The 19,937-nt window shown below is 38.4% G+C and overlaps 1 protein-coding gene across 3 annotated transcripts in view; it reads left to right on the top strand.

Annotated features, from left to right (window-relative positions):
• Positions 1–19,937, top strand: part of SPAG1 (sperm associated antigen 1) — a 65,998-nt gene that overhangs the window by 21,021 nt on the left and 25,040 nt on the right. For all 3 annotated transcript variants that reach the window (XM_074944031.1, XM_074944032.1, XM_074944030.1), the window contains 4 exons: positions 1,310–1,472; positions 9,189–9,608; positions 10,017–10,116; positions 12,966–13,118. In XM_074944031.1, coding sequence (XP_074800132.1) covers positions 1,310–1,472; positions 9,189–9,608; positions 10,017–10,116; positions 12,966–13,118 — 836 coding nt within the window. The remainder of the gene's footprint in view (positions 1–1,309; positions 1,473–9,188; positions 9,609–10,016; positions 10,117–12,965; positions 13,119–19,937) is intronic.

Below are 19,937 nucleotides of genomic sequence, written 5' to 3'. Positions count from 1 at the left end.
TGATTGAAAATGCAATTTTCTGGCAAACTTTTTGCCAGATTTTATTTTTGTTTGTGAGGTAATGGTGACATCAAGTTGTCATTTAGGTATCCAGTAAATCACAAGTTCATCATCTCAAATAAAGTTATTACTTTGCTTAACAGCACCATTTAAACATCAGAAGTTAAACATGCATTAAGCATTAGAAAGAGTATGATATTGCACTCATTTCTTTAGCAGAATAAGGTGTTATGTTTTTTCTTTTGAGAACACACTTTCTCTTATTTTTCTTTGTTAGAGACTTAAGGTAGAGAGTGAGTGTGTAGTCAAAAATGTATGTAATCCACAAAGGGGCATTCTCCTCTGGCAATCTCCGAATGTGTATGGTAGGTTGAAGAAAATATATGCTCAGGATAGCTCTACTCAAATGCAGCGTTTGCTTTGCAAAGAAGTCTTGCTTTAGCAAGTTTTACAATCGGGTTGATTAAGTGGCTTGCCTGAGAGTAGGCAATTAGTGACTCATTTGATAACTGGAACAAAGTTCTTGAATTCTAATAATTAGCTGTAACCTCTAGGACATATGTCAAATCTGGCCTTTTAGAAGCTTTTTACAAACAGAAATTAGCAGCTTTAGAATTCCTCTGGTATTTTTCATGTGGTTATGATGATGAAATAAATGGGAGAATTGTAGCTCTTGTAAGACCAGCATAACTTTTCATCAATCAGCGGTGTGCTTCTACTAGACTCTGCAAGAAATTATCATTTCCTATGGTTGATCCTAGCTGTTAGTTTAACTATTTGAAAAGAAAAGAAAAGTCCGTAGCAGACATTGGGTTCTCCGTACTGTGGATTTTGATTAAATTATTTTTTATGCCTTGTCTAAAGTTCTAGTGTAGTAATCCATTGTCTTTAGGCTTAAATTTGTCAGTCTGTCTTTGTAGACTGTGCCAGTTGGTTCCATTGTCAGTGTTGCACTATCTACACACAGAGGTAGGTAGGCACAATCTATGTTCCAAAGAATTTATTAACAAATGGTATCTATGGATTTGTATAATTTATGTATATGCAGTAGGCATTGGATATAGCATTGGAATGGGGAGTCAGAAACAATTTAGTCCTAATCCCAGTTCTGAAACTGACTCACTATATAGTCTTGGAAGTCATTCAACCTATCTCTATTTTCTTATTTTTAAGGTAATACCAAGTAATTACTTCAGAGGTGTGTTGTAGGCATTATTTAGACAATGGAAAGTGCTTTGCAAAGGTAAAGCACTATCTAAATGCTAATTCTTTTAAGACTTCTAAAATTGCTATTATTGCTACACTGCAGAAAAATCTGTCCGATATTGAGCAGAAGCTGAAAGATTTAGAGCCTGTATCTGAGATGCACACCAAAGGAAAAAGAATACTTATTCAAGATACAGAGGAGTCAGATGGTGATGAAGAAAGAGGAGGAAATGGAGAAGAACATGAAAGTGGCAGTGGAGATAAAAGTAATGTTTGTCTATATATTTGTTACCTGGGATACCGATCTTGGCAATTTGAATGTTTTTAAGCAGTGTGAATGTCCAACTCTCACTGTATCTTTAGCCGAGTCTTTTTTCTAACTTTGCAGTGGCACCAAAGGCCACAGAACCAACTTTAATTTATTTTTCCCACTGTTTTTAGGACTGTTATCCCATTTCCTTCCAGTAATGCTTTTCCATTACCCTGGACTACTTGGTTCTTGATAATTGAGAAGGACACAGCCCTCCAGTTAAATGTTATGGTGCATCTCCATACCCTCTCTTTTTAGGCCTTTATGCCATGTCTGAATTCTCTCTCTGCCCAATCTGAGATTCTTCTTGCAAGTATTTTACTGTGAGAACTTGTTGCTTTCCTCTTGGAGATAAGAATAATGGGCAGAGTTAAAAGGGTTAAATGGTAATGTCTTGTAGCAGGTCATTTAGCCCTCATTTACCTAGTATATTTTTTTTTTTTGTCTCCCCCATTCCAATGCATTTGTTCATCTCAACAACCTATGTATCTTGTCTTTTTTAGATTGTAAACTGGCACAGGGACTGTAATTTATTATTTGTTTGTACCTTGCCTAGCACAGTGGTGTCTACCTGGTTATGGCCTTTAAACACTATTACCATATAAATGTTAATAATAGCTCTTCCTTAGTGCAGTTTAGGAGGAAAGACTACAATTGTCTCCATTCCTATTGCTAGGACACAGGATCATATATTTCAAGGTGACCCCAAATGCTATAATCTTTCCTCAGGAATGATTCTGTGCTCTTCATCCTCAGAATATTGTCTTCCACAGTCTGAAAATAACAATATAAAAGAGAGACAAGGTGGATGTGGTAATATCTTTTATTGGACCAACTTCAGTTGGTGAGAGAGATAAGCTCACCAAAGGAAGTGGTCAAGTAAAAGATATTTCTTCACCCACCTTGTCTCTCTAATATCTTGGAACCAACATGGTTAAACAACACTGCACATAACAGATATGAAGTATCTGCTATTCTAGTTCATCTGTTGTTCCTGCTTTTGCTTTGCATATGGCATCTTGGGTGTTCACCAAGTTCTTGAAGATTGGTATCTTGGTTCCTGTCTCCGCTGCCAAGTGTTGTATGACAATGGTAAAGAATCCCAGAAAGAGTCACTTTCTTCTGATGCTGAACAAGAAACTTTCTTAGAACAGGGAAAAAAGAATTATCCCCAAGCTACTCTGTGTCTCTTTCTGCTTTAATGTAGAACTTCTGCATAGAATCTTCCCCAGTTCCCTACTGCCTGGATTCCTGCATCAGATTTAAGAATTGGTATTTTCCTCTGTTCTTATTAGAGAGTACATAGAATGCTCTAGGTTTGGGCTGATGGCAAATAAAATGATCTCTTCTGTATCTTGATTACTCCAGTCTTGTCTGGTTTGATTTAGGTAATTTAAAAAAAATTAAGTCAGGAAGAATTTGGGCATTATAGATTATATGTTTTCATATAATCTTCTGAAATATTTACTAGTGTGTACAATCGGGAATCAATACTTAAAGATATGGTGGCATGAAAAATTCTTGTGGCACCTCTGCATGTCAGTTAAGATAAAAGGAAAACCCAGCATCTAGTCTGATGGTACCAAGACACAAAAAATGATTAGAGGGTACAGTTGCCTTACTGATATTTTCAAGGGTCAAAATTTCTGGAACATAAGAACAGCCATACTAGGTCACACCAAAGGTCCGTCTAGCCCAGGATCCTGTCTTCCAGCAGTGGGCAATGCCTGGTGCCCCAGGGGGAATAAACAGAACAGAACGTTTGGTGACCCCTAGTTCTTGTTTTATGAGGAGGAGTAAATAACACTTCCTTATTTACTTTCTCCACATCACTCATGATTTTTATAGACCTCATATCTCCCCTTAGTCGTCTCTTTTCCAAGCTGAAAAGTCCCAGTCTTACTGAATCTATTTCCCCATGTTAAGTATCCTCACATCCTCTTGTCAACTGTCTAAATGGGCCATCTTGATTATCACTATAAGTTTTTTTTCTCCTGCTGTTAATAGTTCATCTTAATTAATTAGCCTCTTACTCCACCTTTTCATGTTCTCTGTGTGTGTGTATATATCTTCTTACTATATGTTCCAGTCTGTGCATCCAGTGAAGTGGGCTGTAGCCCACTAAAGCTTATGCTCAAATAAATTTGTTAGTCTCTAGGATGCCACAAGTACTCCTGTTCTTTTTGCGGATATAGTCTTATTAATCGCTCTTCATATGGAAACCGTTCCATACCCCTAATCATTTTTGTTGCCCTTTTCTGAACCTTTTCCAATTCCAATATATCTTTTTTGAGATGGGGCAACCACATCTGCATGCAGTATTCAAGATGTGGGCATACCATGGTTTTATATAGAGGCAATATCATATTTTCCATCTTATCTATCCCTTTCTTAATGATTCCCAACAGTCTGTTTGTTTTGTTTTGTTTTGTTTTTTGACTGCTGCTGCACATTGAGTGGATGTTTTCAGACAACTATCCACAATGGCTCCAAGGTCTCTTTCTTGAGTGGTAACAGTTAATTTAGCCCCCATCATTTTATATGTATAGTTGGGATTATGTTTTCTGATGTGCATTACTTTGTATTTGTCAGCATTGAATTTCATCTGCCATTTTGTTGCCCAGTCACCCAGTTTTGAGAGATCCTTTTGTAGCTCTTTGCAGTCTGCCTGGGACTTAACTATCTTGAATAGTTTTGTATAGTTTGCAGATTTTGCCACTTCACTGTTTACCCCTTTTTTCCAGATCATTTATGAATATGTTGAATAGGACTGGTCCCCGTACAGACCCCTGGTGGACACCACTATTTATCGCTCTCCATTTTGAAAACTGATAATTTATTCCTACCTTTTGTTTTCTATCTTTTAGCTAGTTACCAATCCATGAGAGGACTTTCCCTCTTATCCCATGACAGATTGCTTTGCTTAAGAACCTTTGGTGAATGACCTTGTCAAGGGCTTTCTGAAAATCTAAGTACATTATATCCACTGGATTCCCCTTGTCCACATGCTTGTTGACCCCCTCAGAGTTCTAGTATATTGGTGAGTCATGATTTTCCCTTTACAAAAACTATGTTGACTCTTCCCAAAGAAATTATGTTCATCTATGTGTCTGACAATTTTGTTCTTTACTATAGTTTCAACCAGTTTGCCTGGTACTGAAGTCAGGCTTACTGGCCTGTAATTGCCAGGATCACTTCTGGAGTCCTTTTTAAAAATTGGCATCACATTAGCTATCCTCCAGTCATTTGGTACAGAAGCTGATTTAAATGATAGTTTACAAAGTACAGTTAGTAATTCTGCAATTTCATATCTGAGTTCCTTCAGAACTCTTGGGTGAATAACATCTGGTCCTGGTGATTCATTACTGTTTAGTTTATCAGTTTTTTTCCAAAACCTCCTCTAATGAATAAAATTAAATACCTACATACTATGGTGATAGGCCATTCTGATAGATGAGGGATTTGTCTAAGGTTACATCTGATTCAGTGATTTTGTGGATTTTCTTATCTTCTGGACATTGTTTAAAGCTTATTTTAGGGTTAATTTTCATTATTGTGTGTCTTTAATCTGAACTCATATAAGGCTATGCTTTGTCCTTATGTTTACCTTTTCATATGAAACCTCTTTTTCTTGAGCTATGTTGATATATTACAAGAAGACGAATTAAAAATTTCTCCTTTCCATGTTATTTACGGGGACTTCTGATGGGTAGATATATATATTCTAGGGCTGTCAATTGCAGTTAACTCATGCGATTAACTCAAAAGTAATTGCGATTAAAAATAATTAATCATGATTAATCGCAGTTTTAATCCCATTGTTAAACAATAATAAAATACCAACTGAAATTCATTAAATACTTTAGATGTTTTTCTATATCTTTTCAAATATATTGATTTCAATTACAACACAGAATGCAAAGTGTACAATGCTCACTTTATATTTTTATTACAAATATTTGCATTGTAAAAATTACAAAAGAAATAGTATTTTTCAGTTAATCTCATGCAAGGACTGTAAAGTAGTGGTTCCCAAACTTGTTCCGTCGCTTGTGCAGGGAAAGCCCCTGGCGGGCTGCGCCGATTTGTTTACCGGCCACGTCCGCAGGTTCGGCCGATCGCGGCTCCCAGTGGCCACGGTTCGCTGCCCCAGGCCAATGGGAGCTGCTGGAAGATTGCTGTAGAGCAGTCTCTTTATTGTGCAAGTGCAACTTACAAATGTAGATTTCTTTTGTTTGTTACATAACTGCACTCAAAAACAAAACAATGTAAAACTGTAGCGCCTACAAGTCCACACAGTCCTACTTCTTGTTCAGCCAATTGCTAAGACAGTCAAGTTTGTTTACATTTACAGGAGATAATGTTGCCTGCTTCTAATTTACAATGTCACCTGAAAATGAGAACAGGTGTTCGCATGGCACTTTTGCTGATGTTGCAAGGTATTTACACTCCAGATATACTAAACATTTGTATGCCCCTTCGTGCTTCGGCCATGATTCTAGAGGACATGCTTCCATGCTGATGACGCTTATTAAAAAAATAATGCGTTAATTAAATTTGTGACTGAACTCCTTGGGAGAGAATTGTATGTCTCCTGCTCTGAGTTTTATCCTCATTCTGCCATATGTTTCATGTTATAGCAGTCTCGGACGATGATCCAGCACATATTTGATTTTAAGAACACTTTCACAGCAGATTTGACAAAATGCTAAGAAGGTGCCAATGTGAGATTTCTAAAGATAGCTAAAGGACTCGACCCAAATTTTAAGAATCTGAAGTGCCTTCCAAAATCTGAGAGGGAGGAGGTGTGGAACATGCTTTCAGAAGTCTTAAAAGAGCAACACTCCAATGTGGAAACTACAGAACCAAAACCACCAAAAAAGAAAATCAGCCTTTTGCTAATGACATCTGACTTTGATGATGAAAATGAACATGCATTGGTCCACACTGTTTTGTATCCAGAAAAGGAGTACTTGTGGCACCTTAGAGACTAACAAATTTATTTGAGCATAAGCTTTCATGAGCTACAGCTCACTTCATCGGATGCATTCAGTGGAAAATACAGTGGGGAGATTTATATACATAGAGAACATGAAACAATGGGTGTTACCATACACACTGTAACGAGAGTGATCACTTAAGGTGAGCTATTACCAGCAGGAGAGCGGGGGGGAGGGGCCTTTTGTAGTGATAATCAAGGTGGGCCATTTCCAGCAGTTGACAAGAACATCTGAGGAACAGTGGGGAGTGGATGGGGGGAATAAACATGGGGAAATAGTTTTGCTTTGTGTAATGACCCATCCACTCCCAGTCTCTATTCAAGCCTAAGTTAATTGTATCCAGTTTGCAAATTAATTCCAATTCAGCAGTCTCTCGTTGGAGTTTGTTTTTGAAGTTTTTTTTGTTGAAGAATTGTAACTTTTAGGTCTGTAATCGAGTGACCAAAGAGATTGAAGTGTTCTCCAACTGGTTTTTGAATGTTATAATTCTTGATGTCTGATTTGTGTCCATTTATTCTTTTACATAGAGACTGTCCAGTTTGACCAATGTACATGTCAGAGGGGCATTGCTGGCACATGATGGCATCTATCACATTGGTAGATGTGCAGGTGAACGAGCCTCTGATAGTGTGGTTGATGTGATTAGGCCCTATGATGGCGTCCCCTGAATAGATATGTGGACACAGTTGGCAACGGGCTTTGTTGCAAGGATAGGTTCCTGGATTAGTGGTTCTGTTGTGTGGTGTGTGGTTGCTGGTGAGTATTTGCTTCAGGTTGGGGGGCTGTCTGTAAGCAAGGACTGGCCTGTCTCCCAAGATCTGTGAGAGTGATGGGTCATCCTTCAGGGTAGGTTGTAGATCCTTGATGATGCATTGGAGAGGTTTTAGTTGGGGGCTGAAGGTGATGGCTAGTGGCGTTCTGTTATTTTCTTTTTTGGGCCTGTCCTGTAGTAGGTGACTTCTGGGAACTCTTCTGGCTCTGTCAATCTGTTTTTTCACTTCAGCAGGTGGGTATTGTAGTTGTAAGAATGCTTGCTAGAGATCTTGTAGGTGTTTGTCTCTGAGGGGTTGGAGCAAATGCGGTTGGCTGTAGACAATGTATCGTGTGATGTGGTCTGGATGAAAGCTGGAGGCATGTAGGTAGGAATAGCAGTCAGTAGGTTTCTGGTATAGGGTGGTATTTGTGACCATTGCTTATTAGCACCATAGTGTCCAGGAAGTGGATCTCTTGTGTGGACTATTTCCCATGTTTATTCCACCCCCTACTGTTCCTCAGACGTTCTTGTCAACTGCTGGAAATGGCCCACCTTGATTATCACTACAAAAGGTTTCTCCGACCCCCCCTTCCCCACCCCCCCCGCTCTCCTGCTGGTAATATCTCACCTTAAGTGATCACTCTTGTTACAGTGTGTATGGTAACACCCATTGTTTCATGTTCCTTATGTATATAAATCTCCCCACTGTATTTTCCACTGAATGCATCCAATGAAGTGAGCTGTGAGCTGTAGCTCACGAAAGCTTATGCTCAAATAAATTTGTTAGTCTCTAAGGTGCCACAAGCACTCCTTTTCTTTTTGCGAATACAGACTAACACGGCTGCTTCTCTGAAAACTGTTTTGGATTGTTATTGAGCAGAAACCATCATCAGCATGGATGCGTGTCCTCTGGAATGGTGGTCAAAGCATAAAGGGACATATGATTCTGTAGTGCATCTGGCACGTAAATATCTTGCGACGCCAGCTACAACAGTGCCATGCGAACACCTGTTTTCGCTTTCAGGTGACATTCTAAAGAAGAAGTGGGCAGCATTATCTCCTAAAAATATAAACGAACTTGTTTGTCTGAGTGATCAGCTAAACAAGAAGTAGGACTGAGTGGACTTGTAGGCTCTAAAGTATTACATTGTTTTATTTTTGAATGCAGTTATTTTTTGTACATAATTCTACCACTGTAAGTTCAATTTTCATGATAAAGAAATTGCACTACAGTACTTGTATGAGGTGAATTGAAATACTATTTTTGTTAGCGCAAATATTTATAATAAAAAATAAATATAAAGTGAGCACTGTACACTTTGTATTCTGTGTAATTGAAATCAATATATTTGAAAATGTAGAAAACATCCAAAAATATTTCAATAAATGGTATTCTATTATTGTTTAACAGTGCGATTAATCGCGATTAATTTTTTTGATCGCTTGATAGCTGTAATATTTTCTCATGAACTATTAGTAAAGCAATTTAATTTGCTGCTGATGTATTAATTCTAACATGACAAGTAATTGTGATTTGCTGATTGAAACCATGTAAATCTGCATTTTCATGTAAATTAGTGTCAGCTTTTTATTTAACATTCAGTATTTAAGTGGTTAAATTCAAGGTAAATTCTGTACCATTCCATTATGTAAGAAAAGGGGAGTGCTATAAGTTGTTCTTCAGCAAGGAGAAAACAGATTTGACAAGAAAGTATTATGTTCTTACTATGTATTGGGAACTGTTTATTACTCGAAATTAATCTGTATTCTGAGTGTTTTCTGTGGCAAATCAGTTTTTATAAAGGAAGACTCTTGAAGTATTTTATGCTGTGGACTTTGGTATACACCCCTCCATTGCCTTTACAATAGTTCCTTCCAATGATGCAAACTCTGACCTAGCTGATTAACTTCCTTGTAGAAACTGGTGTACTACTTGGAGGCGAGATTCCAACTAAAAGTGAAATGGGGAATGTACAAAAAAAGTTTTCCAGCAAAGGAGGTGGCTGTAAGTCAGAGATGCAGAAGCACAGTGAATACACTGAGAAGAGAGTAAAAAAAGGCATATCCGAGAAAAAGACAATTGAACATTTACCAGACCATGAAGGTGAAGTTAATGGTTATCTAAATGGTAAAAAAAAGAATGAAAGCAATGATGTAAAGAAGGAAACCTCCAGTTCACATGGGACAGAATCGTCATCAGCTGGGAAAAGCATTTCTAATTTGCTTCCTCCTACTGCAGCAAAACTGAAAAGTGAAGGAAATGAGTTATTTAAGAATGGACAGTTTGGAGAGGCTGTGCTGAGGTATTCAGAGGCAATTGAAAATGTCATCAATTTAGGTGAGTTGTGTTACCTTATGAAAAAAGTAGAATTGCTGTTATTATTAAAAGAACCACAATTTAACCATCATAGCCTATCCACAGATTTCTGACAGAAACTGACAGGCTGTAAATTCCTTTGTGATGAATAATAGTCAGTTTACAAAATGAGTCACATAAAGTACAGTAGAGTGAAATGAATAGAAAGATTGATAATTCTTAGTGACAGGGATGTTTGCATATGTTTATGTACTAGAATAATTATATGCATTGTAGGTGACATACTGAATAAAAAGCTCCTTGAAGCTTTGCATCATCAGCAAACTGCAGCAGTGCAGTGTAACTCAGAACATACTATAGTCTTTTTTTTAATTCTAATTCAATGATATTTAAATAATGAACTTTCATTGTACTTGCATATAATTTTAGGAGTACAAAGTCGAGATGATCTAAGTATCTTGTATTCAAATAGAGCAGCATGTTACCTTAAAGAAGGCAACTGCAGTGACTGCATTCAAGATTGTAACAGGTAAACAGCACTCTTTCTTGTAGGGAAACAACATTCCTATTGATGATTAAACGTTTTTAATTGGTTTCTCGTTATTAAAATACTATTTTAACTGAGTCATTCTAAGGAAGGACCAGTTCCTTGTCATATTGACAGGAATCTTTATCTGTTAAAATATGTTATGAATCACTCACTACTAGGGGAGAGGTAATCTTAAGAATATTGAATAAGTTGATGTGTAAAGACAATTAAATCTTCCCAAATGTACATAGAAATGCATGGAAGGCTTAAATGAACAAAATGTTAACGTTAAATGAAAACAGGCTCTACCTTGTTTGAAACCATTTTTAGGTATGTTTACAGTAGAAATTGTTTTGCATGTACACTCATCATATTCACAATCTGTGTTACAATTGTGTTCAGAAACTCAGCTAGAATTCTGCTGTCTACTTATGGTGCATTGTTGTAGGGCACCATTGGCTGAAGGTCAGGTACCCTCAATCCCCCTGCAAAAAAAACCCACATTTTTTTTAAAAGTATTGCTGTTTTTCCTAAAATTTCTGTTGAATTTCATAAGCAGTGATTGAGTGTAAGGCTTTAGGGGTTAAACAGGATACCATACAGTCAGAGCTCTCATCAGCCACTTTTGTAATGCCAGGCTGTAACGTTCTGGAGTGCAAACCAGACCTGTGGAGAGCATGGAGTTGCCTTACCAGGCAGGCTCCAGGATCCAAAGCATTGGACCTGGGCTGCCCAATATGTAGATGTGAGTGCATGTTTGTTGCTTACAGTGGGTGTCCCAGGCAGAGAGTTATAGTAACAAGGCATTGTGAGGCACTTGGGGTTACAGGATAAGAGGTGACAGAACTCTTCACTGGTCTGGATTGCACCCCAGAATGTGACTGACTCACTCACTCACTCACTCACTCACTCACTCACGCATATAACTAGAGTATAAAAATATTAATAACTGGATATAATAATATAGATTTAGCTTTGAATTTTTATTAATTAAGCTGCTAACATATTGTATCTAGTCTACCATCTGCTTTAGGAGTTTTCTAAGAGTGAGCAGGTTTTTTTTTTCATATACTTTCTAATACTCTGCATAATTTAAACTTTGTTGTAATTAGTGAAGATATAAGATAGTTGAAAAAGACAGACGTTTACTGACCAAATAAAGTTACAAAATTATAGCAATAAATTGCTTGTTCTGTTTCTTTGAATATAACTCTGCCATTGAAAACAATACTGTGACCTGTGTTTTGTATTCTCTCTAATGGAAACCTATATCATAATCATCAGTATAATACTAATTTATGGTACTACCCATAATATGCTACACACTTTCTGTATAGACAGAGAGGTATGGTTTCTGCCATAATGAGCAGACACAACAAATTAGACAGAAGTTAGGAGGAATCGGAAATAGAAACAATATTAAACAAATATGTACATGTCTATTAGATTTGCTGTATGCAGCACAACAGAAATGGGTAAGGTTTAATAATGATTGACTTCAGCAAGGCCAGGGATGGCATAGTGCTTGTATTCTTGATGTAAAAAACAAAACCAAACCCCAAAAATGTTTTACACATTTGTCTTTTAATATTTGTTTCTTGAGAGGCTTCCAGGAATCCTCTTAGCTCCTCTTCCGCATAAGGGCCTTGGTTTGGTGTAACTTACCCTTTGTCTGTGGAAGGCAGGATGTAGCTCCCTTATACTAGCTTCCACTTCCCCATATTACTGCTATGGCATAATCTGTCAGCTGACTAACATTACCCTCCAGCTATACCCTGGAAATGCTTACTGGCTAGCTTCACCTCCCAGATGCTGGTAGTCCCCAAGAAATGCACCCCTTCCATCTGACTTTGTATCTACCCTCTAGATCGCACCAAATTTCTAGGTGTTATGGACCTGAAAATTAGTTAGTGTTTTCAAGGTTAAAAGAAAGTTAAGAGCAGTAGTTGAGCCTTGGTAAGTACTACGGAATGATGCATAATTGCTATTCTAAACTGTACTTAGCAGTAGAAGAGATCTTGGAAGCTTTTAAACACAACTGTCTTCATTATTTAGACATATACAGGAGTACATATCCTAACATCTAGCTGCCTAGAATCTTCTAAATCGCAATACTCCTATTGTCCCATTAACAAAAGACACTTTTTAAATAATAATGCTTTTGTGGGCATTTTGTGCTTTTGTGAACCCATCATGTCACTGGAGCAGTCCATGTAGTTTAGAAGTAGTGCTCATTGTGCTGCCCTAGAGACTGAACTTGCTGCCTGACTGCATCAGCAGCAGTGGCATCTGGGAGACATCCTGCCAAAACAGTCCATTTTTTCCTTGTATGCTAGCCTGTTGATCACAGCCAACAGGCAGTGTTGTACTGCTTGTATTATTCATGTTTTACAACTACGGAGGAACTGAAAGCTATTAGAGGAACAAGCAGACAGAACAAGCATAAGTTTGAGATCCACACAGATCTAAGCACCACTTAAGCAGAATAATCATCCCATTAAGATTAAGCAGAATAACCACATTAAGATGCTTTTAAGTATCATGGGCCTTAAATGCGTTCACTGTGGAGGAAGTAGGTTACCAGACTGAGTTAACAAATTTAAGTTAAATACATTGTAATAAAATATACTAGCATGTACATGGCTACGTTCCCATTTCGGAGGTTCTTTTTAGTTGGTAATAAACCACTCCAGATCTGCTTTCCTATTTTGTCAAGATAACCCCAAAATGAAATAATGGACGTACTATGTATAGTTCTTTATATCATTGGATGGCTTCATTAGATTTACATGACCATTCTGGTTTGAGCCCTGCACTGCTTGTAATCTTTTTTCTTTTGTATTCTCAAGAGCTCTGGAACTTCATCCATTTTCCCTTAAACCTCTTCTGCGACGGGCAACGGCATATGAGTCCATAGAGCGATATCGGCAGGCGTATGTTGATTATAAAATGGTTCTACAGATAGACAGTGGGATCCAGGCAGCAAATGACAGTGTTAATAGGTAACCTCAATTTGTGACTTTTGTGTTCTTATAAGATGCTGAATGGAAAAATAGGATTTTATATTTTATTTTATTTGTTTTCCTTTATCTACTCACTCTCCTCTATGTGCCTCAGAGTTAGAAGTATATAGAGAAACACCAGTTGTTTGTTCTTAATTGTGTTCACAGTAACATCATTTCCCATTTGTTGTATTCACTCTACAATTAAACCATGAATGTGAACTTGAAGGGGGCACTTTTCTTTTGCTTTCAGCACCTGTGAATGTACCATCTTTTTTCTTCTACTGTTCTGTCATTTGTCCTTTACCCACACTGTATTGTTCCTCCTTTCTTGTTCTGTGCTTTCCTCATTTCTTTTTAATTCTGTGTTCTGTATTCTGTGAGGACAGCAGCAAAATGAAACTTGTAGGACTCCTGATCCCTGAAGTGCCAATGTTTGACATCTTCTAGCCTGCACAGAGATCCTATTAAGTTTCACTGTGCTACCACTTGTCAACAGTAGCTTATTAGTGGCTTGTGCCACTTCCCTGGGACTATATTAAAAATTTGATTTTAATCCATGTCAGCAGAATTTCATGTTTTGTTGTTTTGTGCTGGATATTTTACTCCTTTATATGTGATTTAAATTTTATAACCTAAGGCAGAAATCTCCTGCAAGTTCTCCATGGCAGATATCAACTCCCAATATCCTCCTCTCTCTACTCTGCTGACCTCAATGAGAGATGCATGTATATGGGGAGAGCAGAATGTTAAAGCTGAGGTCTTCCATTGGGTCTTTGAGAATTTTGCCCTTAATACTTGGGTCTGCATAACTTTATTCTTGTATTAGATGACAAAATACTATCTTGGCTGGAGCAGAACAATAATTTCACATGATGTTCTTGACAGAAAGGTCTCTAAGCTAGTGGTGTGCCAAACTCTCTTGTTTCAGTGTCTGCATTGGTCATCTATTTAACACTGAAGCAGACAAGAGAGAATCTCACTCTCTTGCCATACAACGTAAGTGCCCCATATATTCAAGACCAAATTCATAAATACTAAAATGTGTAGCATGTTCTACATGTAGCTGCCAGCGGTAAAAGTGAGATGGAACTCTGGGGAGCTGTATTTCAGTGTTTGGGTAACAATATTTTTCCAGAGTATGAGATTTGTACCTCATACAGCTCATGAGGGTAGCATCACCTTTTTAAAAAAAAAAAAAAAAAAAAAAATTTAGTTATTGATATTCGAATACAGAGCAGATTTAAATATGGGAGTTACTGAGAAGGTATATACATAGAACCTCAGTGCTTTTAGAGTCTCTCTCTCTTTTTTTTTTCTTTTTTTTAACTACAGCTGTATTTAAAGGGCTTTACTTTTTTGGGTGGGGCTTCAGTTTCCTCCCCTTCTTAACTTTTGTCTTTACCAGGTGAGATAACACTATAAGGTCTACCCTTCTTTTCTTATTTATATTCTGGTATCACCCAAAGGTCCTGATGATGACTGAGGCCCTGATGTGCTGGAGCTGTACAAACATATTGGTAGTTATAGTCACTGTCTACACAGTGTATAGTCTAAGAAATACAATTTTTCTAACCTTTTAAATAGTTTCAAAACCCCATCATTCGTGCTGCCAATTGCAGATAATTAATTTCTGTAATTATGTTTAGAACAAAAGTGTACAGAATTGTGCTTGATACTTCAAACGTTGTCATACTTATTTCCTTTAACTTATAGTAAGTAATTCTATGAATCACAGAACTGTATTTGCTTTTTTTCTACTGTAAATATTGTGTATGAGAACAGAGAAGCCAGTATGCATTGAGCAATAGCCCACATATATTCAACCTTCAGTATTAGAACCTGTTTTATAAAGGAAGACGGGGCATTGAGGTTATTCCCTATGCTTTTTGAAAAGCGAACGATAACTTTAACTTCTACTGTAGGTGTGTGTGCACCAGAAGGGCTCTTAGTTTAACATTTTCTGTAAAGGATGTTCTCTTTAAGTGCAGAGTAAACTTGCTAGTACATCAGTGTCTACATCTGGTACTAGATGAGTTCCTGGTGTGGTGAAATTACGGATGTAAAACAATTGGTGTTCATGGTTTTACCTCCTGTATCACTATCTTTTATTTACAAACAGGCACTTTAGAAATTTCCCGATTGACATTCTTGTAACTTACTTAGTGTTTAAACTTCCTATTTTTTCTTCCTTAACATTTTCCCTTTTCTTCCCTCTCTAGGCCTTCCTTATGCTTTTAGCTTCACTACTCATTACTCTTTCTTCCCTGGCAACCCTTCATGTTATTTCAGCTGCTTCTTCCTTCTCCTCCTTTGCTGGTAATTCATTTTTGGCTTTCAGATTTTGTTTTTAGAGCATAGCCCTCTTGCGTAAGTTTAAATACAATTTATTTATTTTAAAATTTTTATCATTTCTAAATTCAATTTAAATAGCTGACCAAATAAGGAAAATACTCAGTTTCAGTGAAGAAGAGAAACAATTTTAAAAGAAACAGTTTAAGTAGTGAATTGCAAAGGAAAAAAGGTGGCATTTCTACCTTTCCTGTTCCTTTTTGATGTAAAGGGATAACCTCAAATGTATTTTAAATAATATTTTCTACATGTCTTTTACGTTAGGAATATCAGGTCTTGGCTTCCTATTTTTATTGGAGAACTTTTTAAGATCCTCGGGGATCTGATTGGTGATATCACAGGAAGTTGACTGACCTGCTGATCTTTCACCCCTAGGTGAAGGGGAATCTTATTCAGGCTATCTTCTAGACTGACCTAAATAACCAAGTCCTCCAAAAATCTTACAAGCAAAAATGGAGCTCCTGAGGTTCCTATTATTAGTCATGTAAAAGACAAGCAGAATTGTTAAAATAAAACTTTGAGATTCTGTGTACATCATAAAGGAAGCATTGAAGGGTGTGAGCAATTTATTTATTTTTGCTTTGCAGTCCACTATTAATAAGAGAGTTTGTCATGTTGGTTAGAATATGTTGAATGACTTTTTTTTTGGTGCCTGATACGTTACCCTGCAAGAGTGGTAGCAAGCACTCTTATTTGAGGGACCTTGCTTATGGAAACTGTTCCCTATAATGGGGTTCCAGAACCCAGGTTTGGTAAGCTTCTTTTCAGTGAGGCTTTTAATCAGTGGCATTTTACCATTGACTGCATACCATCAGGTTTCTGTGGCTAGTTTTTTGTTTTGTTTTTAAATTTTCTGTTGAATTGACTGATATTTTTACTGTTCCTTTTTAATTATTGTGAGGAGTCTATAGGCTATGGCCATGGGGACTGTGTATATGCACTTCCATTCACTAAATGGACTTCTCGTTCTAATTGATTCAAATTCCAATATGTTTCCTGTAATACCAGTTATTAAACTTCATCAGAACAACTCTGCAGCTTTTGTTACAAACGTTTATATGAAAAGTATACTGTATAAACATGGCCCTTTCAAATTCATGGTTCATTTTCATAAATTTCACGGTCAGTGCATTTTAAAAATCTTGAATTTCACAGTTTCAGATATTTAAATCTGAAATTTCACAGGGTTGTAACAAAGCATGAATATGTATTTTAAAACGGAAAATATAAACATGTAAAGCCTTTAAGTAAGTGTTTCTCAAACTGGGGTTCCCGACCCAAAAGAAGGTCAGAAGCCTGTTGTAGGGGTGATGTGGTATTGCCACCCTCACTTCTGTTATGCCTTCAGAGCTGGGTGGCTGGAGCGCGGCAGCTGCTGACCGGATACCTAGCTCTGAAGGCAGCGTTGCTGCCAGCACAGAAGTAAGGGTAGCCTGGTGTGGTATTGCCATTCTTTCTTCTGCGCTGCTGCTGGCGTCAGTGCTGCCTTTGGAGCTGGAGGCAGCACAGAAGTAAGGGTGGCAATACCGTAACCCCCCACAATAGTCTTGCCAACCCCCTTTTGGGTCAGGACCCCCAGTTTGAGAAACATTGCTTATAGGATAGTGTAAAAGTACGCAAAAGACCAGATTTTATGGGGGAGACCAGATTTCACAGTCCGTGACACATTTTTCATGGCCGCGAATTTGGTAGAGCCCTATGTATAAAATGGATCTTTGTGATAAATACCAGTAAATCCCAGCATTGCAACATGACTATATGAGTGTTTTCTTGTAAAACACCATTCTTGGTGCAAGACTGTCGCTAGCACAGTTGAGTGACTGGATGGGGTGTGGGATACAAGGAGCCACCCCTCCAGCCCATTCATCCTTTATAAGCACCAGGGACAAATACAGTCTTGCTCCCTTTGAGCCTGATTCAGTATGCACTGAAGTCAACAGGAGTCTTTTCATTGACTTCAGTGCCCATTGGGTCAGGCCCTCTGCGCACGATTGTGGGCACACAGCCACAAATGGAGAAAGGCTGAGCAGGGAAGAAGCAGGGTCCTGGTTCAGTGTGGAGTTACTCTGCTCTTTACTCAGAACAATATCTAAATACTGTGATCTGCCTTCTGTGTAACGTGGCTTATTTTACAGTGAAATAACCAAAGCAAAGGTCAGGGCTGTTCAACTTGCATAGTACCCTTAATTTTATATGAGCTACTTCATTCAAGTTAGAGTGAGAGAATATTTTGCCTAGATTAAAATAAAATTATAACTCAGTAATCCATCACCACCATGGACCCTTACATATCTCTTACTGAAAGGCACCTATTGTTAGTTTAGAGAACACTTTTTTTGTTCATTAGCTTGAAAAGAAATTAAGCAGCTAGGTGATAATGTGGAATTAGTGAGCGCTGCCTGTATTTTGTGTATGATGCAAATGTTTTTTTTTAAAGATTAAAATTTGAAAAAAATTGCATAAATCAACATAGCACATAAATATAGTACATAAAACAGTACCTCACACAAATCAATGTATCAGCATCCATTTCAGTCTATTATTCTGTAAAATAGTGCAATTTTTTTGTAATCTGTATTACACAAAATATATTGTGTAAATATAGTTACAACCTCTTATAGGAAACAGGGTGGATGAGGCAATATCTTTTACTGGACCAACTTCTGTTGGTAGGAGAGGCACACTTTTGAGCTGAGTCTGGGAAGTGTACTCAGTGTCCCAGCTAAATACAAGGTGTAATAGATTGTTTAACATAAGTAGTTAACACCTGTTTCAAGGGACCATTCAAGGTAAAATGGCCTGTTAACACATCTTCAGTCATTTGGGAAGCTGGGAGTGGTGTTTAGTGGGTTACAGATCGTTGTAATAAGCCATATGAAGTGAGCTGTAGCTCACGAAAGCTTATGCTCAAATAAATTGGTTAGTCTCTAAGGTGCCACAAGTAATCCTTTTCTTTTTGCGAATACAGACTAACACGGCTGTTACTCTGAAACCATAAATCTAGTGTCTCTATTCACTGGCCAGGATGAATGAGCTTGCATATACATACCAGATGTGTTCATCATAAGATCCTTTAATGCAGTGTTTCCAAGACTTGGGATGCCTCTTGTTCAGGGAAAGCCCCATGACTGTAGAGGTGTTAATGGGTCAATTCACCTTGAATGGTCCCTTGAAGTATATGTTAACTATTTATGTAAACAACATGTTCCACCTTGTATTTAGATTTAGCTGTGACACTGAGTACATTTCTCAGATCTGAAGAAGAGCTCTGTGGAATCTCAAAAGCTTGTCTCTCTCACCAAGAGAAGTTAGTCCATTAAAAGATATTGACTCATTCACCTTGTCTCTGATATCCTGGGACCAGCACTGGTACAGCAGCACTGCATACAACCTCTTATAGAGTCTTTTTGTAGACCTTTGAGGGTCTTGTGCAGGGCCGTCCTTACCCATACGCAAAGCACACAGCTGCGCAGGGCACCAGGAAATTTGGGACACCAAATTTCCAGGTGCCCTGCGCAGCTGCCTTCTGCTCCAGCCCCTGCTCCGGCTCTTCCCCAGGCCCCTGCTCCCCCAAACCTCTTTCCCCTGGGCCCCTTCCTCACCCCAGCCCCTCCCCTCAGCACTCACTGGCGGCGTGGCTGAGGCTGGGTGGCTGCACTCCCACTGCCAGTGAGTGCAGGCCAAGCCCTGCCCCTGCACCGCCCCAGCCCCGCCCCCACTCCCCTGAGCTCTGCAGCCAGGCTGGGCCTGCACTCACCAGCAGCGGGAGTGCAGCGACCCAGCCTCAGCCACTCCACCAGTGTGTGCTGGGGGGTGGTTCTCCCCTTCCCCCCAAGCCAGCCCCGCCCTCCGCCCCGCGGAAGCCCGGGGCCCACCCCTCTCCTTCCCCCCATGGAGGCTTGGGGCCCCCCCGCGGTGTGGGTGGGGCTGCGTAGAGCCCCAGAATTGCATGGGATGGCTCTGGTCTTGTGGGAGCGAGGAGACCGGGATTGGGCCCTAACTGTTCATCTTCTGTAGTTATACTATAATGTTAAAAACCCCTTCAGTGTATAAATACTGCACTGTAACAATTTTAAAGACTAAAGTCAAGGGCAGGAAATGTCAATCTGGATTACTTTCTTCCGTTCCAACCTCATTTTTAATGTTGCATCCAACATTGTTAAATCCTTTTCAGATGTATATCAATTGTTTCTTTTAATGAAAAAGGATTTGTCATATATAATAATATATTTTTGCATCAGTGGTGGGATTGATACACCTGCAGATTGCAAGATTATGAAATAAAATTTGAATGTAGCATAATTTACTGGACAGTGCAGAATTTTCCTTCAAGAATTGGTTCCTAAGCTCTTCCTGATCTTTTTTCTTAATTTAGAAAAGTTTCTAATCCATTTTCGTTAATATTTAATATTTTCTTTTAAAAAGATGCTATCAAATGTACGCAGTGTTGTCAAGCTTTTTATAGGT

This window comes from Natator depressus, chromosome 2 (genome assembly GCF_965152275.1).
Source record: "Natator depressus isolate rNatDep1 chromosome 2, rNatDep2.hap1, whole genome shotgun sequence".
NCBI lineage: Eukaryota > Metazoa > Chordata > Testudines > Cheloniidae > Natator > Natator depressus.
The sequence above is the reverse complement of the archived record's forward strand: the minus strand, read 5'-3'. Positions and strand labels throughout refer to the sequence as shown.